We start from the raw sequence: 27,700 nt of genomic DNA on the forward strand, positions 1-27,700 counted from the left end.
TCAGAATCCAGCTTGAACATCTGGAAGTTCACGGTTCACATGCTGTTGAAGCCTGGCTTGGAGAACTTTGAGCATTACTTTGCTAGCATGTGAGATGAGTGCAACTGTGCTCTTTGGCATTGCCTTTCTCTGGGACTGGGATTAAAACTGACCTTTTCCAGTCCTGTGGCCACTGCTGAGTTTTCCAAATTTGCTGGCATATTGACTGCAGCACTTTACCAGCATCATCTTTTAAAATTTGAAATAGCTCAACTGGAATTCCATCACCTCCATTAGCTTTGTTCGGAGTGATGTTTCCTAAGGCCCACTTGACTTCACCGTCCAGGATGTCCTCTAAATGGCCTCTCAATGGCCATATTATTCTGCTGCTGCTGCTAAGTCACTTCAGTCGTGTCTGACTCTGTGCGACCCCCATAGACAGCAGCCCATCACGCTCCCCCGTCCCTGGGATTCTACAGGCAAGAACACTGGAGTGGGTTGCCGTTTCCTTCTCCAATGCATGAAAGTGAAAAGTGAAAGTGAAGTTGCTCAGTCGTGTCCGACACTCAGCGACCCCATGGACTGCAGCCCACCAGGCTCCTCCGTCCATGGGATTTTCTAGGCAAGAGTACTGGAGTGGGTTGCCATTGCTTTCTCCGATATTATTCTAGAGCCATTCAGAAATGAGTCAGCAAGTAGCTGGACACATTATATAATTGTTCTTTAAATTCATGTACTGAAGCTGTAGTCAGTTTTCTGTGTTGTATTATGATTGGCTATGAGCAAAACAGTCTGTACAGGGTCATGACTGGGGGAAAGAAGATGGATATTCTAAATTAGGTGGTCAAGCAGGAGTTTTACTTCTGGTTCCACAATAAAGCTTCTTTCTTTCCTACAGAACCAGGGATTGTGTTCTATCCACTGAGAAACACTTTCATCCATATATTATCTCTTATTCCACTTCCTAACATAAACTCAATTCCTTTTAGTGAACAGATATCCATCTCAAACTGAAAGCAACAGAACTAATGTTATTTTGGTATGGGTCAGTAGCTGCAACTTTTAGAGTCGCAGCACATACGGAAGGGAGTATCTGAACACTTATATAAAAGAAGGCATCTTAAGCTTATGATCTCGTGTCCCTGCTGGTAAGTGACTATCATTTTCCAGTGACTGCAGGCACACTTCTTTACAGGGACATGAGATAATATCAGAAAGTTTTGACATGCAAGTTTCAGAAAGTTATTAATGTGTGTGTTGTTACTCAAAGACAGTAGCAGATACCGCCCTGCGGATACAGCAAGTGATGTTGAAAACATCAGAGAATTTTCAATAGTGCTTTTATTCTTGAAAACATTAATACCAACTTGGAGAAAGAATTGACGTGGACGTTAAGATTAGCTAAACTAGGACTTCCCTGATGGTACATTAATAAGAATCCGCCTGCCACAGCAGGGGACATGGATTCCACCCCTGCCTGGTCTGGGAAGATTTCTACATGCCTTGGGGCAAGTAGGCTAGTGTGCCACAATTATTGCGCCTCTGCTCTGCAACAAGAGAAGCTGCTGCTCGCTGAAACTAGAGAAAGCCAGTGCACAGCAAGGAAGACCCACTGCAACCAAAATAAGTGAATAAAAAAATCTTAATTAACTTTATTTTTTTTAAGTAGCCAAAACTAGTAAATGTGAACAAGAATTTGGAGTATCATGTTTATTCACGGCTCTAGTAAATTTTCATTATACAAAATACAGTGTCAGGCACTGTTTTAGGTGTATGGAAACCATGACAGATGAAAACCTATTCTTTTTTCATGCAGCTTACATTCTTCAATGAACAAGAAAGGATACATGAAAGAAAAAGTGTCTAATTAGTTTTAATGTTATATTAGAAAGTTCAAAGACTCATCTACATGTCATCTAACTCAGATATGACTGAGACCTAATGCACAATTAACCCTGAGGCAAAATTGCTCTCCAGCTGTGAAACCAAAGGTTTCATGCTAAGGAAATGTAATACTGAAACAGGCAGGGACAGACATTTCCATTAGAAAAGGAGGAAGTGGGAAATACAGGAGTGAGGGGTGAGCGTTAGTGTGACCCATTGTTGTGGTTGTGGAAGATGCGAACTTTGGAATCACTTTTAAAAACAAGACAGCCTGGTTTTTCTGATTGTGAGAGAAAGTAAGGTGGGTGTCAGGTTTTGACACCAAGCTTTTTGGTGTTGGGAGGTAGAAGGACAGAAGCTCCATCAACATGTTGGGTGTTCCGTAGTGGTAATAATTCTCATTGGTGTATCAGCAGTTTCCTTTTGGGGGTATATTTCAGAAAACAAAAGAATGGAGTTATTTAGCACGTAGCCGGATACACAGGTCTGGAACTATGGGGAGGATCTCTGGATGGACACATCTACAAAATTTGGTGGACAGTCTGTGGACCAGGGGGAGGTTCTATTAGTATTAGTAGGAGGAATCCTGAACATGGTGATAATGCCAATAGTAAATCAGAGAGGAGAGTGGGTGCCACAAGTGCATCTGTAACTTGGGTACAAAAAATTAGGTATAAAATAAACTATGAGGATATACTGTACAATATGGAGAATATAGCCAATACTTCATAATAACTATAAATGGAGTATAATCTTTAAATTTATGACTCACTATACTGTACACCTGTAGCTTTTATAATAAAAATGTAAAAAAAAATTGTTTTCAAATAAACTAAGGTGTGCAAGTCATTACAAAGCTAAGCCCCAATTTCAGGCCATAAAATATACTTCTGACTTTTGTAAATAAAAATACAGAGTTCCCTGGTGGCCTAGTGGTTAGGATTCTGAGCTTTCACTGCTGCAACAAAATACAAAAACATTCAAATGACAAAAATTACTTGTATAAAACAAACAAAAAAAAATGTATTTTAAGTATCCATAAAACATTGGGCAATATTTTGCAACAGGCAGTTTTTGTGAAAACTATTCAAATGCTATACAATAATTCGTGAAAAATTCATTTTGATTTCAAAATTTACCTATAACCAGCCAGAATTAAGGTGGCCTGACAATTTAAAATGTTTCCAAAACACTCTGACTATAGAATACTTACTCTGAATATATGATACACCATTACAATACTTATTACTTTATCACATACTTTCATCAGTCACATTTCACTGAATTTTTTAAAAAGCTTATGTGGAACCTCTCCAGTACAATCAAATGAATATTGATTGAAATAAGTATATTTTCTGTCTTTCTAAGCAGTTATTTGTTGTTTATATGATCTTAGATTAAAATTTTATTTTTAAATAAGCAAAACTTGCATTGATTGACTTTCAGGGGAAAGAAAAAACATATTGTAATAGAATCGGTCATTTCACATTTCAGCATAATAAATGAAATTTGGTTAAAGAGGATCTGAAGAGAATTAGTTTACCAGCTAGGGCAAATAGAGAGAAACGATCTCCCAGTACAGTTGAAAAAGAATCAAAATGCTTCTGTGGTAATCCATCAACTGGTGAGTGTGCTCTCAATCTCAAGAGTCAATGGATTCAGGAAAAATAAGCTATAACCATGAACACATATAGTCTGAATAAAATTTCACAGTATATTTACATGGCATTTATACTAATTTACATGGCACTCTATAAAATGCAACAAGATAAGGATATAACTAATACAAAGAATAAATTAATTAAGTACAATAAGAGAATTGAGAAAAGGAGAGTTACAAAAATATTTTATATAACATTTTTTAAATAAATGGCACGTACAAGTTCAAAATATGAAGCCTGGAATTTTGGTGTAAATGCTCAGTGTTGTGTTATTTTTATTGATCCTCCCAGGGCCAAAGTTAACACCTCAATGTCAAAATCAGCCAAATGAGGCTCAGGAAGCTTTAGCAAGTTTCCCAGATTATTTCCCACTGGCAAATCCACACTGAGACCTCAGTAACCAGCAACCCCCTCCTTGATGCAGATAAGTCCCTTTGGGCTGACCCAGGTCAGGAATTATGAGAAGCTCCATTTATTTCTGAAATGCATGCACCTGGGGATAGAGGGGTCTGAGGATATCAGGGGGAGCTAAAGTTTCCTGGCAGCAGGATCTCACCTGTAGAGGGAGCTGCATGGGAATGGACAGCTCCTCTCTTCACATCTTTCAGTGGGCCAGAGGCAGGGCAGACCCTAATCTCCATTTTACATAAAAGGAAAAGGGCTTGGGAAAGAGTGTTTGCCTGTGGGTCCGTGATCAGGGATACAGAATTTAAACCCAGGTAGCCTGGATGAGGACTTGAGGAGTCTGACCACTGATCTCCATTCCCTCCCAACCAGGCTTTGGAACTCAAAGTAAAGACCAGTCCATCCTGATGAAACCTTGTCCCCATCTCCAATCCACCAACTTCTATAGTGACAGAACCAAGAAAAAGCATAAGCACTATAAAGCAAGGTTTTATTGTATTCTTAAGTGACTAAAATCAAGAATATGATAGAGAATGTGTTAACAGTGCAGGTAAAATTTAAAAGCATATGTCTAAGTATCCACTGCATTGTGAACACTGGAAAAAAAAAAAAAAAAAAACTTTTTAGGTTAGAAAATTCTGCCAGTATTGAAAAGTTACTCCATAAAGCAAAATCACTCACAATATTAAAAAATGAGTGAAATTCCAATATACATCGTTATGGTTTCATTGTCCTATTTGTTAAAGGAAAATAGCCAAAGGCCAATAAAGATTTAAGCAGACATTTTAACAAAGATACATAGATACGAAATGAACATCTGAAAAACTGCTCATCATAAATCCTTACAGAAACTCCATTAAAACAAAAAAAGTGAAATACTTCTTTAAAAAAAAAAAAAAGCTAAAATTAAAGCAATCAATAAACCAAGTATTCAGAATATGGGAGAGGTGGAATTCTCAATATATTGCTGGTAAGATGCAAAAGGCACAATCATTTTAGATCACAATATTAGCTTCTTCAAAAGTAAAGCTGTCGTGGGACTTCCCTGGTGGTCCGGTGTTTAAGAATCCTCCTTCCAATGCAGGGGTTGGGGTTAAAGCCCTGGTCAGGGAACTAAGATTCCACATGTGGCAGGGCAACTAAGGCCTCGGCCTGCAATAAAAATCCACTGCAGCCAACAAGAATAAAATAGCCGTGGCTCATACACTGCATTCTAAGTTACTGACAAAAGATAAATACATGTTCATAAAAAGAACTAACGCAATTTTTATACTAGCTTTATTTTCAGAAGTCAAATTCTAGAAACAAGTCAAATATCCATAAAGAGAATGGATAAACTAACCGTGGCATATTGAAAAATGTCATATTTTTGTCAGTCAAAAAACAAAAATCACTGATGAATCTCAAAGTAATTATGATATATAAAGGAAAGAAAAATATGGTAAATAGCATATGATTCCAATAATATCAACTCAAGAAAATGCAAGTTATCTATTTTAAGGAAAGTAAATCAATGGTTACTTGGAAAGGTGAGAAAGGCAAGGAGATTATAGAACAAATGAGGTAAATACACCATGACAGATATGGTCACTATCAGGACCATGTGATAGTCTCAGAGGTTCACACCTGTGTCAAAACTTGTCAAGTTGTACCTTAAATATACTCGGTTTAGCAAATGTAAATTGTACATTTTGTGTGTGTGTGTGTGTGTGTGTGTGTGTGTGTGTGTGTATGTTTGTAGTTCAGTCGTATCTGACCCTTTGTGATCCAGACCATAGCCCGCGGGGTTCCTCTGTCCATGGAATTTTCCAGGCAAGAATACTCTAGTGGGTTGCCATTTCCTCTTCCAGGGGATCTTCCCAACCCAGGGATCGAACCCTGGCCTCCTGTATCTCCTGCACTGCATGCAGATTCTTTACTGCTGAGCCATCAGGAAAGCCAGAGATATTATACCTTAGTAAAGCTTTAAAAAATAGCTCAACTTAAAGATCTCTATGCCCCAGTCTTTTTGACAGAGAGGTATGGCAACCATACACTCCATCTCTCTCTTTATGCCCTGGAGGGCGGGGGTGGTTGTCAAACTTGCATCAGTGCCAACAAATATGGTGAGTAATAGAGAATATTTCCACTGAGTGTCAATGGGAATGCTGTCTGGGTCACAAGAGCCACAGCCAGGGACTGCTGCTGCTGCTGCTGCTAAGTCGCTTCAGTCGTGCCCAACTCTGTGCAACCCCATAGATGGCAGCCCACCAGGCTCCCCTATCCCTGTCCAGACAAGAACACTGGAGTGGGCTGCCATTTCTTGCTCCAATGCATGAAAAGTGAAAGTGAAGTCGCTCAGTCGTGTCTGACTCTTAGCGACCCCATGGACTGCAGCCTACCAGGCTCCTCCATCCATGGGATTTTCCAAGCAAGAAGACCGGAATGGGCTGCCATTGCCTTCTCCGACAGCCAGGGACTAGACCCCCTTTTTTCTTCCCGTCCATGTGGTAATAGCCTTGAGATGAACAATACAGAGGGACTATCACTTACACATGGACATTTGTGGATGCACGTTTAGAAGCAGCACATTACACTAGTTGGCTGCAGTTCTCCTCTCCCTACAAATCAGTGTTTCTGCACCAGTTATGGACCCAGTGGTATTACCACCAGTTACACTAATCAGGGAACATGGCTCTCTGCAGACCTGGAGAAGATTTCCCTCCACAGTGCTGAAACACCCTGGGATCTCTCCGTTTAGTAAGGAAAAAAAATTAATGTTATGCTCAGAAGCACTTGAGATTCTCACATCTGCCTGCTTCTCAGTGTCACCTGGGAGACTCCTAAAACAAAGCCTCCAAACTTCAAGTGAAAACCAGAAATCCCCGCAATCTTTTCTAGGAAGCTGCAGCTGCAAGGCAGACCTGGTCATAACTGGCAAGCTATTGTCAATATATCGTCCTCCCTCAGACAGAAACTTTGAGGCCCCTAAAAACTGTTCTCCCCTTTATGCTTACACAGCACAAATCTGTGAACCACCTGCACAGTAAATAGAAAGTCCAAGATGAAAGAGGACTTAAGAGCTTAGAAGGTCTCGAGTGTTGTATGAGCCAAAGCAACCTGTAGCAAGTATTTATTCATCATTTGGAAGCCGTAAAACCTTATTACTAGTATCACATGAAATCAACACATCCCTGCTGCTATTCTCTGCAAGCTTCCAGCTGAACTTCTGATAGTTTCTGGACTGACACTGACCAGGTCCATGTCCAAGATAGTCATGGAGGAGTGAAAGTCGGCACCGTAGGCCTCAAGTGACTCTTAACTTGGCTAAAATATGGGAGGACACAGTAAGTCTCCCTGAGCACACTGGGTGGACCTGCCAAGTGCTAGATGTGAAATGGCTTTGACCACAGAGATGGGAGTAACATATATGTGGGCAGAACCCTGGAGAGGTTAGAGACTGCAACATAGCCACATATTTCCCACAAAATCATGAGGAATCTTTCCTCATGATTACCAATAGCTATGCAGATGTCTGGGAGCTAATTCAGACAGATGGATCCTCAGCTTCCTTTGGTATCCTTACACTGAACAAGAAAACTGCACATTCTCTAAACATCTAAGGTCTTTCTCTAGTGTGAACTCTCTGATGTTGAGAAAGGGTAGATTTTCGCATAAAAAATTTCCCACATTCTCTACACTCATAAGGTCTTTCCCCAGTGTGACCTCTCCGGTGTTGACTAAACTGGGAACTGTCTCTAAAGGATTTCCCACATTCACTGCACACGTAAGGCCTTTCTCCTGTGTGAACTCTCTGATGGTAACGGAGTTTGGAGCTAGAGATAAAAGATTTCCCACATTCACTGCACTCATAAGGCCTATCTCCTGCATGAACTCTCTGATGATAACGAAGGGTAGAACTGGAGGTAAAAGATTTCCCACATTTGCTGCATTCATAAGGCCTTTTGCCTGCATGAACTCTCTGATGATAAGAAAGGGTGGCACTACTAGTAAAAGATTTCCCACATTCACTGCACACATAAGGTCTCTCTCCTGTGTGAACCCTCTGGTGTCGAATCAGTATAGAGCTATTGGTAAAGGACTTCCCACATTCGTTGCACCGATAAGGCTTTTCTCCCCTGTGAACTCTCTGATGATAACCAAGGCCAGAGATAGAGGTGAAAGATTTCCCACATGCACTACACTCATAAGACCGTTCTCTATTATGAATTTTCTGGTGTGTTGAGAGGGAAGATTTTTGGCTAAAAGATTTCCCACATTCAGCACACTCATAAGGTCTTTCTCCAGTGTGAGCTCTCCGGTGTTTATTGAATTGCGATCTATCCTTAAAGGATTTCCCACATTCATTGCACTCATAAGGCCTTTCTCCAGTGTGCACTCTGTGATGGTAACGGAGGCTGGCACTAAAAGTAAAAGATTTCCCACACTCACTGCACTCATAAGGTCTTTCTCCTGTGTGAACTCTCTGATGGTAACGGAGGGTAGAACTAGAGGTAAAAGATTTCCCACATTCACTGCATTCATAAGGCCTTTTTCCTGCATGAACTCTCTGATGATAACATAGCGTGGAGCTGGAGGTAAATGATTTCCCACATTCACTGCACACATAAGGCTTTTCTCCTGTATGAACTCTCTGGTGTTGAATGAGTGTCCATCTATTGTTAAAAGATTTCCCGCATTCACTACACTTGTAAGGCCTTTCTCCTGTGTGAACTCTCTGGTGTAAAAGCAGGTTATTCCTTCGGATAAAGGATTTCCCACATTCACTACACTCATAAGGCCTTTCTCCAGAATGAACCCTTTGATGATAATGGAGGTCAGACTTTGAGATAAAAGATTTCCCACATTCATTGCACTCATAAGGCCTTTCTCCTGTGTGAATTCTCTGATGATAACGGAGGGCAGAGCTAGTAGTAAAAGATCTCCCACATTCATCACACCCGTAAGGCCTTTCCCCAAGGTGACCTCGCTCATGATACTGGAGGGTGGAGCTACAGGAAAAAGATTTCCCACATTTATTGCACACATAAGGCTTTTCTCCTGTGTGAATTCTCTGGTGTCGAATGAGCGTCCACCTATTGTTAAAAGACTTCCCACATTCAGTGCACTCATACGGTCTTTCTCCAGTGTGGACTCTGTGATGATAACGAAGACTAGAGCTAAAAGTAAAAGATTTCCCACATTCACTACACTCATAAGGCCTTTCTCCTGAGTGAACTCTTAAATGTATAATAAGGTTATTTTTTCGGGTAAAGGATTTCCCACATTCACTACACTCGTAAGGCCTTTCTCCAGTGTGAACTCTGTGATGATAACGGAGAGCAGTACGAGTGATAAAAGATTTCCCACATTCACTGCACTCATGGGGCCTTTCTCCAGAATGAACTCTCTGATGATAACGGAGGTCAGAGCTAGAGATAAAAGACTTTCCACAATCACTGCATATGTAAGGTCGTTCTCCAGTGTGGGATCTCTGATGATAACAGAGTGCAGACATTGAAGTAAAAGATTTCACACAGTCACTACACTTATAAGGCCGTTCTCCAGTTTGAACTCTCCTGTGTGGAATGAATACTGAGCTATGGCTAAAAGATTTCGAACACTCACTGCACACATAATTCTTTTCTCCATTGCACCATGGGTGGGGAGAAATGAGGACAGATTTGTGACTTAAGGATTTCCCACATTTGCTGCACTTGTATTGCCTTGCCCCAGTATGAATTCTTCGATGTTTATAAAGAATTGAGCTTCGCCTAAAGGATTTCCCACATTCACCACACACATGAAGGTTTTTTCCAGCGTGCACTCTCTGGTGCACAACAAATGAAGATTTGTACCTGAATGCTTTCCCACATTCACTGCACACAAAACAAGGTATTCCAGTATGGACACCCTGATTCTGAACAAGTGTGTGTTTGGGGCTGAGGGCTTTCCTGCATTCTCCTGAGGTGTGACGACTTCTGCTCTGTAAAGTTGACTCACACTGGGTGACTTTGTTTGGCTTCTCCACAGTATGAGTGGTCTGTTGCTGCAGGTGTCCCATAATGGTTGGGAAGTCCTTTTCAAACTCCCTGCAGGTAAATGGCTTCTGTAACACAAGGAATCTGCAGCTCTTGAAAAACTTGGCCTCATCCACACTACTTCTGAGGGTTTTCTCTCCCATGTGTTCCTGGTGCTGCTGAAAATTTGCACTAGAACAAAACTGTTTCACACATACTCCACACCTCAACATTTTCTGGGTGTGTTGTGTTTCCTGGTGCTCAGCCAAGTGGAAAACTTTTTTCAAGACTGGACCACAAGTCTCACAGGGGTGGATCTTCTGGGAAGACAAAGCTGCCTTTGAAGTCCTAGCCTGTGACACTCCTAGAGAAGTGATCTGTTCAGAAGGTGCCTCTGCTTTCTCTGTTCCACAGCAGCAACCTGAACAGAAAGAAATGCAGGTCAAGTACATATTGACTATAGAGAAGGGTCCAGCTCATCACTAGTGTACCTATCTAATCCAGATATGAGTCTATGAGATGCTTTTCAAGATACAGAACTTGGAATTCATTTGGAAGAACAGCCAACTGTTGTGCATTACTGAGCCTCAAGGTCACACAATAGTGGAGACCTCATCAGGAGAAAAAAACAAATACAGGATAGGACATAAGGAAGAGAGGCAGGGTCTATGACTCACTTCTCTTCCAGTGGCTTCCTGTAGGACTTTTCTGCTGAGACTGGGTAGAAAAGGTCATCTAAGCTCATTAAAATCCCACAGCAACATATCAGCTGCTATTAGAAGTCAATTCAGGGAAATGTGAACATATCATAGCACAATCAACGTTGGTGAGTACTACAGAAAGGGTAGTGAGAGAAATAGGAGAGATGTGGAATCCAGAGAGTAGTGAAGTCCAGAGATGTGGAGTCCAAATAATCAGTCCAGATTATCCCTGGGCTGAAGTCACAGTAGGAATGACAAGCAGTACAACTGACAAGTCAGTCAAGTGTTAACAGTGAAAAGAAAAGATAGAAGTAGTATGGCCATGCACTGGAAATGGCAACTAAACCCTGGTTGAACAAAGACAGGTTCCTGCTATGATCTGAACACAGCCTGATGTCATACTCTCCTCAGCTGCCATTCACCAGGACCAGGCCCCCTCTGAGCCCACCTCACCATGACTGGAGTCATGTCAATCCTGGGACATCTATAAGCACTAGTTAAGCAACTACATAGGACATGCAGGATAAAAATCCTAAAGGAAAAACAGGACAGATGAACAGCTTGTATCATCACAAAGCAACTCAGCACATAACAGATGCAGAGAAAAGATCCAGGAGAGTGATGTCAGCAAAACAGCAGAGGACACGAGCCTTCACCACCAACAAAAAATACACAAAAGCAAACAAAAGTTGCCCTTGGACAACTCAGGAATCCAATTAAGATACTGCAGCAACATAGAGGAAATTGAAAAAGAACAACACGAAAACGATCACTGAACATATTACCTTAACAGACACGTGAAGATGGACAGGAAATAAGATGAAGGGTGGGAACTAAGTGCATCAGCCAAATGGTAGCTGCTGTCACATTCCCAATGGCCTGCACTGCAAAGGATCCCAGTAGCTTTTACCTCAGAGAACCTCAACAGGCCCTGGCACACTTGCAGACCCCAAACTTTGCAGAGCAGAGGAAGGCAAGTGTTTACAGGTGTGAACCCCAGCTGCCTGCTCTGCAGAGGGCACTGGAAGCTCTCACACTAAGGTAACTAATAGCCACCACCATGAGGCACCTGCAAGAGAATAATATCCTGAACCATCCCTGTCCCCACAAAAACAGCTATTACTCTATTTCAGAACCACAGCTTCCATCCCCATAAACCCTGCACACACCCCAAACCCTTGAGCCCCACCTGAACCACAGATGTTCATATTCTATAACCTGACTCCACGCCTGTCACCTGAATGTCTCAGGCGCCAGATTCATGGCCACTGTGGGTGAGTTAGTTCTTCAGACCCCAAAGACACTGTCTCTCTGTGTGTACCCATACTCTGGTCAAGGCTCCACCACTGCTCAGGGTGCCACTGCATCTCACAAAGCAAAGTCAACACTGAGACAGACTATTCAGTAACTGGGACCCTAGAAGTGCTACTGCCTTGCATCTATTCACATCCTAGAGTCCAGATCTATATCTGCTCCACAGAATCCACACATCAGACACCAACGCCATCACCACTATGAAGCATTCCCCCTCTAAGAGCCAAACTCCACATTAAGGGGGACCCCCTCAGTCAAAACATATCCCATGGGAGAAAGAAATCAGGAGAGCCCTAGCAGTCTTCTCTATTACTGTGGACACCCACGGCTTTAGCTACTGAGGACCCTGCAGTCTGTGCTGACACTGACCTCAGGTGACAGAGCTGCAAACACAAAGCCACTGGGCTTTGTTGTGGGTGCAGCAGCCACTGTCCATCAAGCTACCACACTCACACCCAAAGGTGAGGATCTTGACCACCAAAACCTTACGTAAAGCCTGAAAGAAATGACTGCTCCATGAATGTACTAATCAACATAAGGCTTCAGGAAACACAAACACAATAATCGAGGAAACATGACACCCCTGAAGGAACAATAATCAGTTGCCTCAAAGAAATGGAGATCTACAAGCTGTCAAAAAAAAATTATAATAGTTATTTTTTTTAACCTTTAAAAAATTTATTTATTTTTATTTGAAGGATAACTGCTTTACAGAGTTTTGTTGTTTTCTAGCCTTAACATGAATAAACCATAGGTATGCATATGTTCCCTGGCTCTTGAACCTTCCCCCTCCCACCTCCCTCCCTATCCCACCCCATTAGGTGGGATCCCACTCACACAGAGCCCCTGTTTGAGTTCCCTGAGACATACAGAAAATTCCCATTGGCTACCTATTTTACATATGGGAATGTAAATTTCCATGTTACTCTCTCCATACATCTTACCCTCTCCTCCCTTCTCCCCGTGTCCATAAGTCTATTCTCTATGTCTGTTTCTCCACTGCTGCTCTGAAAATAAATTCATTACCATCTTCCTAGATTCCATATGTGTTAGTATACAATATTTATCTTTCTCTTTCTGACTTATCTCACTCTTTATAATAGGCTCTAGGTTCATCCACCTCATTAGAAATGACTCAAATGTATTCTTTTTTATGTCTGGATAATAGTCCATTGTCTATATATACCACAATTTCTTTATTCATGCATTTGTTGATGGACATCTAGATTGCTTCCATGTTCTAGGTATTGTAAATAGTGCTGCATGAACGTTGGGGTACATGTGTCTTTTTCAATTTTAGTTTCCTCGGGGTATAAGCCTAGCAGTGGGATTGCTGGGTAATAAGGTAGTTTTATTCCTAGTTTTTTAAGAAATCTCCATACCATCTTCCATAGTGGCTGTATCAATTTACATTCCCACCAACAGTGCAAGAGGGTTCCCTTTTCTCCACACCCTCTCCAGCATTTACTGTTTGTACACTTTTCAATGATAGCCATTCTGACCAGTGTGAGGTGATATCTCATTGTAGTTCTGATTTGCATTTCTCTATTAATGAGTGATGTTGAGCATCTTTTCATGTGTTTATTAGCCATCTGTAGGTCTTCTTTGGAGAAATGTCTGTTTAGGTCTTTTTCCCACTTTTTGATTGAGTTGTTTTTCTGGTATTGAATTGTATGAGCTGCCTACATATTTTGGAAATTAATCTTTTGTCAGTTGTTTCATTTGTTATTATTTTCTTCCACTCTGAGGACTGTCTTTTCACCTTGTTTATAGTCTCCTTTGCTGTGCAAAAGCTTTTAGGTTTAATTAGGTCCCACTTGCTTACTTTTGTTTTCATTTCCATCATTCTAGGAGGTGGGTCATAGAGGATGTTGCTTTGATTTATGTCATTGAGTGTTATGTTTTCCTCTAAGAGTTTTATATTTTCTGGTCTTACCTTTAGGTCTTTAATCCATTTTTAGTTTATCTTTATGTATGCTGTCAGGAAGTGTTCTACTTTCATTCTTTTATATGTACCTGTCCAGTTTTCCAAGCACTACTTATTGAAGAGACTGTCTCTGCTCCATTGTATATTCTTGCCTCCTTTGTCAAAATTAAGGTACCAATAAGTGCATGGGTTTATTTCCGGGCTTTCTATCTTGTTCCATTGGTCTATATTTCTGTTTTTGTGCCAGTACCATACCGTCTTGATGACTGCAGCTTTGTATTATAATCTGACCAGACCACAAGGCATGCAAGATTTTAGTTCCCCAAGCAAGGATGGAATCCATGCCCCCAGCAATGAAAGCACAGAGTCTTAACTACTGGCCTGCCAGGGAAGTCTCTCACAATAATATTTTTTTATTTTTTATTTTATATTGGAGTATAGAGTATAGCTGATTAACAATGTTGTAACAGTTTCAGGTGGAGAGCAAAGGGACTCAGCCAATCATATACAATGTATCTATTCTTCCCTAAGCTCCCTCTCATTCAGGCTGCCACATAACACTGAGGAAAGTTCCCTGTGCTCTACAATAGGCCCTTGTGGTTATCCATTTTAAATATAGCATTGTATACAAGTAACGGAGAAGGCAATGGCACCCCACTCCAGTACTCTTGCCTGGAAAATCCCATGGCAGAGGAGCCTGGTAGGCTGCAGTCCATGGGGTCGCTAAGAGTCGGACACGACTGAGAGACTTCCCTTTCACTTTTCACTTTCATGCACTGGAGAAGGGAATGGCAACCCATTCTAGTGTTCTTGCCTGGAGAATCCCGGGGACAGGGGAGCCTGGTGGGCTGCCGTCTATGGGGTCGCACGGAGTCAGACAAGACTGAAGTGACTTAGCAGCAGCAGCAGCATACAAGTAGATCCCAAACTTCGTAACTATCCCTTTGCCCCATTTTCCCCACCCAGGAACCGTAAGTTCATTCTCTAAGTCTCACAATTATTGTTTTAATGCAGCTCAGTAAACTATGAGAAAACACAGACAGACAATTCAACAAAATAAGGAAAATGATATACAAGTAAAATAAGGTTTTAAACAGAGATTCAGAAAAATATGAAAAATAACCAAACAGAAATTATGGTGAAGAGTATGATGAATGAAATGTAGAGCATTAATAGCTAATTTGATCAATCAAAACAATGATTGTGAAATGGAAAGTAGGTCTTTGAAATTATCCAGTCAAAGGAGAAAAAAGATAAAACAACTAAAAAGAGTAAAGAAAAAAGTCTACATGAATTATGGGACACTGTTAAACAAAATAATATTTGTATAATGGAGAATTCTGAAAGAGATGGGAATACCAGACCACCTGACCTGCCTCTTGAGAAATCTGTATGCAGGTCAGGAAGCAACAGTTAGAATTGGACATGGAACAACAGACTGGTTCCAAATAGGAAAAGGAGTTCGTCAAGGCTGTATATTGTCACCCTGCTTATTTAACTTATATGCATAGCACATCATGAGAAACGCTGGGCTGGAGGAAACACAAGGTGGAATCAAGATTGCCGGGAGAAATATCAATAACCTCAGACATGCAGATGACACCACCTTTATGGCAGAAAGTGAAGAAAAACTAAAGAACCTCTTGGTACAAGTGAAAGAGGAGAGTGAAAAAGTTGGCTTAAAGCTCAACATTCAGAAAACTAAGATCACGGCACCTGGTCCCATCACTTCATGGAAAATAGATGGGGAAACAGTGGAAACAGTGGCTGACTTTATTTTTCTGGGCTCCAAAATCACTGCAGATTGTGATTGCAGCCATGAAATTAAAAGATGCTTACTCCTTGGAAGCAAAGTTATGACCAACCTAGACAGCATATTAAAATGCAGAGACATTACTTTGTCTAAAAGTCCGTCTAGGCAAGGCTATGGTTTTCCAGTGGTCATGTATGGATTTGAGAGTTAGTCTGTGAAGAAAGCTGAGTGCTGAAGAACTGATGCTTTTGAACTGTGGTGCTGGAGAAGACTCTTGAGAGTCCCTTGGACTGCAAGGATATCCAACCAGTCCATCCTAAAGAATATCAGTCCTGGGTGTTCATTGGAAGGACTGATGCTAAAGCTGAAACTCCAATACTTTGGCCATCTGATGTGAAGAGCTGACTCATTTGAAAAGACCCTGATGCTGGGAAAGATTGAGGGCAGGAAGAGAAGGGGACGACAGAGTATGAGATGGCTGGATGGCATCATTGACTCAATGGACATGGGTTAGGGTGGACTCTGGGAGTTGGTGACGGACAGGGAGGCCTGGCGTGCCGCGGTTCATGGGGTCCCAAAGAGTCAGACACGACTGAGTGACTGAACTGAATTGAACTGAATGGTAGCCCTAGAAGGAAGAGAGCATGAGGAAGGGGCAGAAAGTTTATTTAAAGAAGTAATGAATGAAAACTTTCCAAATCTGGGAAAAGCAATGGACGTTCGGGTACATGAGGCTTGTAAGTCCCCAAACAGACTCAATCCACAGAGGACTTCAGCAAGGCACATTAATATAAAACTCAAAGTGATGACAAATTATTTTGAAAGTTGCAAGAAAAAAGAAAGTCATCACAAAAGGGAACCCTCACAAAGATACAAGTGGTTTTCTTAGCTAAAACACTGCATACAGTCACAGTGAGATGTGTTCTAAATGCCAAAGGGGAAGGGGTGGGGGTACTGCAAACCAAGAATATTTTACCAGCAATGCTATTCTTCAGTAATAAGGAAGACTTTCTTAGACAAATGAAAACTGAGGAAGTTCATCACCACTTGACCTAACCCTATCAAAAATGAGGAAGTCTAACAAAGTCTTCTTCAAGCTGAATAAAAATATGCTAACAGTAACATGAAAACATATTAAAACATAAAACACACTGGTAAAAATAAGTATATAGTCAAATTCAGAACACTCTAATACTGTAAAACTGCCTTAATCACTCAACTCAAACATAAAAGATAAAGAATAACAGTATTAAAAGCAACTATGGGGAAACAGTGGAAACAGTGTCAGACTTTATTTTGGGGGGCTCCAAAATCACTGCAGATGGTGACTGCAGCCATGAAATTAAAAGACGCTTACTCCTTGGAAGAAAAGTTATGACCAACCTAAACAGCATACTGACAAGCAGAGACATTACTTTGCCAACAAAGGTCCGTCTAGTCAAGGATATGATTTTTCCAGTGGTCATGTATGGATGTGAGAGTTGGACTGTGAAGAAAGCTGAGCACCGAAGAATTGATGCTTTTGAACTGTGGTGTTGGAGAAGACTCTTGAGAGTCCCTTGAACTGCAAGGAGATCCAACCAGTCCATTCTAAAGGAGATCAGCCCTGAGTGTTCTTTGGAAGGAATGATGTTAAAGCTGAAACTCCAGTACTTTGGCCACCTCATGGGAAGAGTTGACTCATTGGAAAAGACTCTGATTCTGGGAGCGATTGGGGGCAGAAGGAAAAGGGGACGACAGAGATGGCTGGATGGCATCACCGACTCGATGGACATGAGTTTGAGTGAACTCCAGGAGTTGGTAATGGACAGGGAGGCCTGGCGTGCTGCGATTCATGGGGTCGCAAAGAGTTGGACATCACTGAGTGACTGAACTGAACTGAATACCGACAATAACTTGTTGATGGTTACACAATATACAATATAAAAAGATGTAAATTGTGACATCAAAAACAAAACATATGTGTAGGGGAAGTATAAGAGTAGACATTTTGTATGGGATTGAATTTACAGTATTATCAGCATAAAACAGAATGTTTTAAGATGTTTTATATAAGCTTATGGTAACCACAAGTCAAAAACCTATAGACACAAAAGACAGGAGTAAGGAATAAAAGTATCTTACCATAGGGTCTTCCCAGGTGGTTAATAATCCGCCTGGCAATGCAAGGGATGCAGGTTCGATCCCTGGTCAAGGAACCAAGATCTTGTATGCCTCGGAGCAACTAAGTTCATGCACCAGAACTACAGAGCCCATGCATCACAACAAAAGATCCTACCCAATTCAACGAAGATCCTGCATGCTGCAACTAAGACCCAACACAGCTAAATAAATAAATATTTTTAAAAGTCCATTTCCACAGAAAATCATAAAGATAGCAAGAAAGGAAGGAAAAAACCTGCAAAATAGGGGGGCAATAATAGGTGACAACAGTAGGTCCAATCAAATGATACAACGTGGTTGAACAGAAAAAAAAAACAAAAACAAGACTCAACTCTATGCTGCCTACAACAGAGTAACTTCAGCTTTAAGGACACACACAGGCTGAAGGTGAAGAAATTGAAAGAGATACTCCACATAAATGGAAATCAGAAGAGAAAAGGATAAGCTATACTTAAGTGAGACAAAATAGACTTTAAATAAAAAAATGTCACAAGAGACAAAGGTCATTATATAATAATAAAGGAGTTAGTCATCATGAGGATGTAACAATTATAACCACACATACACACACATATGATACCTACACATCATAACTTAAAAATTAAGCAAATATGACCAGCTCTGAAGGCAGAAAAGACAGCAAGAGAAAATTGGAGTTGGTGGGGGAAGGGGCGGGATGCTGCATGGCAGGCAGGATCCTAGTTCTCCAACAAGGAACCGAACTGTGCTCCCTGCAGTGGAAGTATAGAATCTTAACCACTGGGCACCAGGGAAGTCTCAGCAACAGGATATTTATCAGTTCAGTTCAGTTCAGTTCAGTCGCTCAGTCATGTCCAACTCTTTGCAACCCCATGAATTGCAGCATGCCAGGCCTCCCTGTCCATCACCAACTCCCGGAGTTTACCCAAACTCATGTACATCGAGTCGGTGATGCCATCCAGCCATCTCATCCTCTGTCGTCCCCTTCTCCTCCTGCCCCCAATCCCTCCCAGCATCAGGGTCTTTTCCAAAGAGTCAACTCCTCGCATGAGGTGGTCAAAGTATTGAAGTTTCAGCTTCAGCATCAGTCCTTCCAATGAACACCCAGGACTGATCTCCAGGATGGACTGGTTGGATCTCCTTGCAGTCCAAGAGACTCTCAAGAGTCTTCTCCAACATCACAGTTCAAAAGCATCAGTTCTTTGGCGCTCAGCCTTCTTCACAGTCCAACTCTCACATCCATACACAACCACTGGAAAAACCACAGCCTTGACTAGACGGACCTTTGTTGGCAAAGTAATGTCTCTGCTTTTGCATATGCTATCTAGGTTGGTCATAACTTTCCTTCCAAGATATTTATAGGGAACTGCAATATCCCCCTTTCAACATAGGTGGATATCCAGATAGAAAGTTATTTGAATTGAATACTTCAGTCCAAATGGATGTAACAGATGTGCATAGAACATTCCATCCTATTATAGCAGAATACATTCTCTTCTCAAGTGCATATAGAATATTCTCTAGGATAGATTATATATTATGTCAAACAAGTCTTAACAAATTTCAGAAGACTGAAACCATATGAAGTAACTTTTCCTAACACAATGGATAACACTAGAAACCAGCAATAGGAGGAAAGCTTCAAAATTCAGACATGCGAACATTAAATAATATGCTCTTGGCCAATTAATCAGTAAAAGGAAAAATCAAAAGGAAAATGAAACATACCTTGAGAAAAACAAAAATAGAAACAAAACATATGAAATGTGCAAAGGCAGTTTTAAGAGAAAAGATTAGAGCAATAAATGCCACCATTAAGAAAAAAGAAAGATCTCAAATAAATAACCAAATTTTACACCTCCAGGAACTAGAAAAAGAAAACTAAGATCAAAGTTATCAAAACAAAGGAAACGAAGATAGCAAAGAGGAATTCCTTAGAGATGCGATGGTTAGGAGTTCATGCTTCCAGTGCAGGGTGTGCAGGTTCCTTCCCTGGAAGGGGAATTAAGACTAAGGTTCCCACATGCTCCACAGCATGGCCAAATCAAAAAAAAAAAAAAAAAGATCAGAGCAGAAATAAATGAAATAGAAACTACAAAGATGATAAAAAGATTAACAATACTAAGAGCTGGTTTGTTCAAAGATAGGCGCTTCCCTAGTGGCTTAGTGGTAAAGAATTTACCTGTCAATGCAGGAGACATGGTTTCAATCTCTGATCCAGGTAGATCCCACATGCCATGGAACAGCTAAGCCACGTGCTCCACCTACTAAAGACCTTGTGCCCTAGAGCCTGTGCTCCACAAGATAAGCCGCCACAATGAGAAGCCAAGCACCGCAACTAGAGTGTAGTCCTTACTCTCCACTGCTAGAGAAAAGCCTGCGCAGCAACAAAGACCCAGCAGAGCCAAAAATAAATAACTAAATAAAAAGATAAATAAAATTGACAAACCTTTGTCTAGACTTTATCTCATATAAATTAACAGAGAAATAAAACAGGACCAAAGAATCATAAAAGATTACTAGGAGCTGTTACACACAGCTGTACCTAGAAGAAACAGATATATTCCTGGAAACATACAACCTATCAATTCTTAATCATAAATAGAAAAATTTAATAGACCAATACCAATAAGGAAATTGAATCAGTAATCTTCAACAACAAAAATAGGCCATGATCAGATAGATTTCATTGGTGAAATTTATATTTTAATATCTGAAGTATTCAATATATAAGGTTCTCTACAATCCAACAGGAAAAGAACAATCTGTTTAAAAAGTGAGAAAAGGAACTTCCCTGGTGGTCCAGTGGTTAAGAATCCACCTACCAATTATAGGAGATATGGGTTCAATCCTTGGTCCAGGAAGATTCCACAAGCCTTGAGGCAACTAGGCCCATGAGCTGGCAACTAATGAGACTGTGCTCTAGAGCCCATGAGCCAAAAGAATAGAAGCCACTACTGAGAACCTGCGCACTGCAACTAGACAGTAGCCTCCACTTGCCTGCATGCAGCAACACAGAACAAGTGCAGCCAAAAATAAATAAGTTAATTAAAATTAAGCTAAAAGTAGGCTTCCCTGGTAGCTCAAACGGTAAAGAACCTGCCTGCAATGCAGGAGACCTGGTTTTGATCCTTGAGTTGGGAACACTCCCTGGAGAAGGACATGGCAACCCACTCCAGTATTCTTGCCTGGAGAATCCCACGCATAGAGGAGCCTGGCATGCTACAGTCCATGGGGTCTCAAAGAGTCGGACACAACTGAGTGACTAAGCACACCCACGAGTTAAAAATAAATAAGATTAAAAAAAAAATCTTTTAAGCGAGCAAAGGACTTGAACTGACATTTTATCAAAGAAGATCTACAAATGGCTAAAAGGTACATGAAAAAATATTCCTCCTCACTAACTATCTCACTAACCATCCGCTGCTGCTGCTAAGTCGATTCAGTCATGTCCGACTCTGTGCGACCCCAGAGATGGCAGCCCACCAGGCTCCGCTGTCCCTGGGATTCTCCAGGCAAGAACACTGGAGTGGGTTGCCATTTCCTTCCCCAGTGCATGAACGTGAAAAGTGAAAGTGAAGTCGCTCAGTCACGTCTGACTCTTAGCAACCCCATGGACTGCAGCCCACCAGGCTCCTCCGTCCATGGGATTCTCCAGGGAAGAGTACTGGAGTGGGGTGCCATCACTAACCATCAGGAAAATGCAAATCAAAACCACAATGAGATAATACCTCACATCTGGTAAGATGCAGTAGTAGCTGCTCAGTCGTGTCCGGCTCTTTGTGATCCTATGGATTGTAGCCCTCCAGGCTCCTCTGTCCATGGGATTCTCCAGGCAAGAATACTGGAGGTGTGGATTGCCATTCCCTTCTCCAGAGGATCTTCCCAACCCAGGGATCAAACTGCACTGCAGGGAGATTCTTTACCATCTAAACTTTAGGGAAATCTACCTGATAAGATGGCTACTGTCAAAAAAAAGCAGGGGAAAAAAAAGAAAAGGAAAAAAAGAGCAGAGATTGGTGAGGGCACAGATTTAAAGGAAACAATCTTTGTCCACTATGGCTGTAATTTTTAAAAACTAAATAAGGGAAAATCATAGAAACAGAGTAAAATGGTAGGAGCTGGGGAATATGGAAAATAGGGAGATTTTAGTCAAAAGGTACAAATGTTCAGTTATAAGATTAATAAGTTCTGAGGATGTAATATAAAGCACGGTGACTATAGTTAACAATGATGCTGGGACTTCCCTGGTGGTCCAGTGGCTAAGACTCTGCCATCCCAAAGCAGGAGGCCTGGGTTCAATCCCTGGTCAGGGAATTAGATCACAAATGACACAGAGAAAGAGCCTGCATGCTGCAACGAAGATCAAAGATCCTGAGTGCCACAACTAAGACCTGGAACAGCCTAAATAAATATTAACAAAAAATGATGTTTATAACAACAGTAACAACAATAATGTAACTTAATGAGGTGACAGATGTTTAACTAATTTCACTGTGACAATTATTTCATACTGTATTCATACATCAAGTCAAAACTTTACCACATCAAGATATACAATTTTATATCTGGACAAGGCTGGGGAAAAAAGAGAAAGCAAATCTAAACACTACCAACCTTGGAGGACACTGAGAAGTAGCTCATGGTTCAGCACAAGCAGGCACAAAGAAATGTTAGCTAAAAAGAAGGGATCAAGTGAGTTCCCTGGCAGTCCAGTGACCAGGACTCCAAGCTTTCACTGCCAGGGCCCTGATTTAGTCCCTGGTCAGTAAACTAAGATCCCACAAGCTGCACAACTCAGCATAAAAGAAGGGACAGAGTTGACAAGGATCTAGACACACTGACCCGGATAGAGAGAGGGGAGTAAGGTAGAATCCATTAAGTTTACTGTAATACTGCTGACTTGGAATCTTTTTCCTAACAGCATTCTGTACAACAGGTACTCGGGTTGGTATTGCAGGGGAAAGAAGAGGGCAGTGCAAACAACCCAGTCCTAGCTAGCTATCACAGCAACTCAGAAAGCTTGGGAAACAAGCAGTGCTCACTGTCCACATGTAGAAGAACAGAGCACCCCCTGAGGAAAGGGGGATGAGATGGGACAGAGCCTAGTCCAGGTCACTGGGAAGGCTATGAGAGTCTTACCCAGTGAAGCTATAAGTGCATAGTTCTCCAGCATCACATCGAGGTACACGCTTCTCTGGGCCTCAGCAAGGAGTCTCCATTCCTCCCAGGAGAAGTACACAGCCACATCCTCAAAGGTCACACTGCACTTCTATGAGAGACAGAGTAAACTATGAACATTCTAGGATCGCATAATCCGCCTCATCACACATCTATCCCACCCTTATCCTCTTCCAAAGCTCTCCACCGAACAGGAATTCCAGACCTAGGTGTCACTGGTGCCCACCTTACCCCTCAGGGTCCCTTTATTCACTGTGTTGAGTCCTCACCAACGTTGGGATGGACTGCATAGACATGTCATCCAAGCTTTCGTCCTGGCCTGTAGGGTCCCATCCATTCTGTCAATCAACTCCCCTGGAGTCTCTAGGTTGTGACTCACATACACAACCAAACCTGGGCTCAGGCTTCACCTTTCAGTCCCCAGTAACAGGACGCTGGGGCCATGAGCCAGCACTTCCTCTCCACGTACCCATGATTCTGTAGACTGTACCCCTCTCACACCTTTACTCCACAGCTGCACTCCCACAACTGCACTTGTGGAAAACTGCTTTGAAGGCCCTTTTTATACCTTTATTGATTCCTGCTTCAATTTGAGCCACCCAGAAGCACATGTGGTTATAGATGCCCATGACTCACTTCCCCTTTTGTGTTGGACTCCCTGTCCCCTCAGCAGCCAAAACCCTTCTCTCCTTCACCTTTCTTTGGAATCCTGGTTCACGTGGTGTCTGTTCTAGACAGCACAAATGAAACTCACATTTGAGTAGGTCTGGGGCAGGATGATGGAGGCTGGGCCCTGCCCACATAAAACATAAGAAACCACGTATTTTCCATTCCTGAAGTTAAGGAGACCTCCCCACTACACATGAACAGAAAGGCTCCTTGGAAGTCAGCACAGAAAGCCTTTTTGGAAAGGGAAGGGGCGTCACCTCAAAGTAGGTGATGTCAACTACCCAATAAGCCTTTTCACTGGAATTCATCTTGGCTAAAAGATGCGCTTACACGCAGGAAAATCCTGAGATAAACCAAATACTGACTCAAAACCAAGCAAAGCAAGATGACTGGCCAAAGGAAACAAGAAATAAATGCCCCACAAAAGCGACTCAAACCACCACAGCACAACTCTCCCTGAGTCCGCTGGTGGGTCTATCCAAAAGGTACTGTACTATTTTCTCCTCCTAATAAATACTCTGTTTCACGGCTTCCCCTCTTTGTGGGGATTTTTTTTTTTTTCCTGCAAAACTGAAGGGCCAGGGCCTTGTCACTGACCACTGGTCTAGTGACTAGGATTCCGTGTTCACACCACGACCAAGCTGCCTCAATCCCTGGCCAGGAACTGAAGCCTACCCACCCAGCCACCCCGCTTCAGTCCACGGCAGGTAGACCCACCCTAGATCAAGACCACTCAACCACCCCGGTGGCTCAGATGGTAAAGCGTCTGCCTACAACGTGGGAGACCTGGGTTCGATCCCTGGGTCGGGAAGATCCCCTGGAGAAGGAAACGGCAACCCACTCCAGTATTCTCGCCTGGAAAATCCCACGGACAGAGGAGCCTCTTAGGCTGCAGTCCATGGGTTCGCAAAGAGTCGGACACGACTGAGCGACTTCACTTCACCACATTCTGTTCCCTGCAGACACCAGATCCACGCCAGTCTTCCTGGACCTTCTCGCCTATATCCGACCTCTAAGCCTTTGCGCAGGCAGGTTCCTCCGCCTGTCACCCTGCCATGCTCCATCACACTGTCAGACACAGGGCCCCACCCACGACCGCCTCAGCTGCCTGGACCCCGGGGCCGCGCTTCAGGCACGTGAGCAGGCGCCACGCACTTCGGGCTTTAGCGGCTGGTGGGATGAGAATGGTAAGGGCCCAGGGGACCAGCGTTTACCTGAGACGGATCCCTCAGCGCCGCCGCCGCCATCGGACTCTGTGGCCAGAGCAGGACCGCGAGCGGCGGGAGAGGAGGCGGGAAGCGGGCACAGCGGGCGCGATTGGGGGCCTAGCGCGGGGGTCCCCTGACGGCGTCGCTGAACTTGAGACCCGCCTCTGTGCGCTGCCTCTTGGACCGTCTTAATTCAGTCACCTCATTCCCAACGTAGCGCCCCGAGCGACAACACACAGGAAAGTAATATAAATGGCCGCCAGGAGGAGGACGCCGGAAGTCCCGCCCCAAAGAGAGCCATAGACCCGGAAATACCTTTGTGCTGTCCTGTCATTGGCTCAACTGGGCACACAACCTTCTGGATAATGTAGTTTCTAGGGCTCTAGAGGCCTCTGGGAAAGGGTGTTGACGGTATTGACTATCAGAGCAGCAGTTCAGTTCAATCGCTCAGGGGTGTAGAGTCTCTGCGACCCCATGGACTGCAGCACGCCAGGCTTCCATGTCCATCACCAACTCCTGGAGCTTGCTCAAACTCATGTCCATTCAGTCACTGATGCCATCCAACCAGCTCATCCTCTGTCGTCCCCTTCTCACTCCTTCAATCTTTCCCAGTATTAGGGTCTTTTCCAGTGAACCAATTCTTTGCATCAGGTGGCCAAAATGTTGGAGTTTCAGCATCAGTCCTTCCAATGAATATTCAGGACTGATTTCCTTTAGGATTAACTGGTTGGACCTCCTTGCAGTCCAAGGGACTCTTAAAGAGTCTTCTCCAACACCACAGTTCAAAAGCATCCATTCTTTGACGCTCAACTTTCTTTATGGTCCAAATCTCACATCCATATATGACTACTGGAAAAACCATAGCTTTGACTAGACAGACTTTTGTTGGTAAAGTAATGTCTCTGCTTTTCAACATGCTGTTTAGGTTGGTTATAGCTTTTCTTCCAAGGAGCAAGCGTCTTTTAATTTCATGGCTGCAGTCACCATCTGCAGTGATTTCGAAACCCAAGAAAATAAAGTCTGTTACTGTTTCCACTGTTTCTCCATCTATTTACCATGAAGTGATGGGACTGGATGCTATGATCTTAGTTATTTGACCGCTGAATTTTAAGCCAGCTTTTTCACTCTCCTCTTTCACTTTCATCAAGAGGTTTTTTAGTTCCTCTTCACTTTCTGCCATAAAGGTGGTGTCATCTGCGTATATGAGGTTATTGATATTTCTCCTGGAAATATTGATTCTAGCTTGTGCTTCATCCAGTCCAGCATTTCACATGATGTTTTCTGCATATAAGTTAAATAAGCAGGGTGACAATATACAGCTTTGATGTACTCCTTTCCCAATTTGGAACCAGTTTGTTGTTCCATGTCCAGTTCTAACTGTTGCTTCTTGACCTGCATACAGATTTCTCAGGAGGCAGGTAAGGTGGTCTGGTATTCCCATCTCTTAAAGAATTTTCCATCCATGCATTACTCTGGGGAATATGTGAAAGTGATAATCCTACCTAGATGGACTGAGGGGCTTTACTTCTTGTGAACTGCAGGAGAAGGATGTAATTTCATACTCCATGAAGATCAGCCTGCTCCCAGGAAATAAAATTTGAGATGCTCACAAATCTATTAAGGTGCTGGAATTCCAGCTGAGCTATTTGAAATCCTAAAAGATGACGCTGTTAGTGCTACACTCAATATGCCAGCAAATTTGGAAAGCTCAGCAGTGGCCACAGTACTAAAAAAGGTCAGTTTTCATTCCAATCCCAAAGAAAGGCAATTCAAAGAGTGTTAAAACTACCACACAGTTGCATTCATTTCACAAGCTAGCAAGGTAATGCTAAACATCTTTTAAGCTAGACTTCAACAGTATGTGAACCAAGAACTTCAAGATGTTCTAGTTGGATTTAGAAAAGACAGAGAAGCCAGAGATCAAATTGCTGTCATCCATTGGATCATAGAAAAAGCGAGGGAATTCCAGAAAAACATCTATTTCTGCTTTATTTACTACACTAAAGCCTTTGACTGTGTGGATCACAACAAACTGGAAAATTCTTAAAGAGATGGGAACACTAGACCACTTTACCTGCCTCCTGAGAAACTTGTGTGCAGGTCGAGAAGCAACAGTTAGAACCAGACATGGAACAATGGAATGGTTCAAAATTGGGAAAAGAGTATGACAAAGCTATATATTGTCACCCTGCTTATTTAACTTACATTCAGAAGGGAGGGAAAGTCTAGGCCAGATACTTTACAGGGTCTCAAGGAAAAGGCAAGACAAGGGCAGAGCAAACAGCTTAAGATTGGCTATTTCAATAGGAAATGGCAACCCATTCTAATATTCTTGCCTGGGAAATCTCATGGACAGAGGAGCCATGCAGGTACAGCCCATGGGGCACAAAGAGTTGGACACCATTTAGTGACTAAACAAAAACAATAAAGTCGAATAACTCAGGTGAAAGATTTGGTGTACAGGAGTGATATCTAGTTGCCTGGAGCCTGGCCCTGGAATGATTGGGCAAAAGAATATTGAGGAATAAGGTATATAATATGGATTTTTAAAAAGAGTGTTCCTTGCTGGGTAGGACAATCACTGTTGATACAGGCAAAGGAGACATTGGTTATCAATAGCCTGAGACAAGCACAAAACACGTAACTACTATTGAAACTTGAGAGGAGTCATCAGTTAGATCTATTAAACCATGTGCTCCATTGCGGTCGTGTCTGACTCTTTGCAGCCTCATGGACTGCAGTCACCAGACTCTTCTGTCCATGGAATTTTCTAGGCAAGAATACTGGAATGGGTTGCCATTTCCTACTCTAGGCCATCTTCTCCGCCCAGGGATTGAACCCGCCTCTCTTGCCTCTCCTGCACTGGTAAGTGGATTC

The 27,700-nt window shown here is 42.4% G+C and overlaps 1 protein-coding gene across 6 annotated transcripts in view; it reads right to left on the bottom strand.

Annotated features, from left to right (window-relative positions):
* Positions 1–25,091, bottom strand: part of LOC109572191 (zinc finger protein 814-like) — a 93,058-nt gene extending 67,967 nt beyond the window's left edge. For 5 of the 6 annotated variants that reach the window (XR_011561735.1, XR_011561736.1, XM_070771906.1 and 2 more), the window contains exons 1-2: positions 24,830–25,091; positions 22,908–23,037 (exon numbers count right to left, since the gene is read on the bottom strand). Coding sequence is in view for 4 of the 6 variants with exons in the window: in XM_070771906.1 (XP_070628007.1) it covers positions 22,908–23,037; positions 24,830–24,862 (163 nt within the window). In the remaining 2 variants the exon portion in view is untranslated. Of the gene's footprint in view, positions 1–1,603; positions 10,350–22,907; positions 23,038–24,829 lie in introns of those variants that run through there. The other variant, XM_019978771.2, reaches the window with a different exon arrangement.
* Between the last annotated feature and the right edge of the window lie 2,609 nt (positions 25,092–27,700).

The sequence above is a fragment of the Bos indicus genome, chromosome 18 (genome assembly GCF_029378745.1).
Source record: "Bos indicus isolate NIAB-ARS_2022 breed Sahiwal x Tharparkar chromosome 18, NIAB-ARS_B.indTharparkar_mat_pri_1.0, whole genome shotgun sequence".
Taxonomy (NCBI): Eukaryota; Metazoa; Chordata; class Mammalia; order Artiodactyla; family Bovidae; genus Bos; species Bos indicus.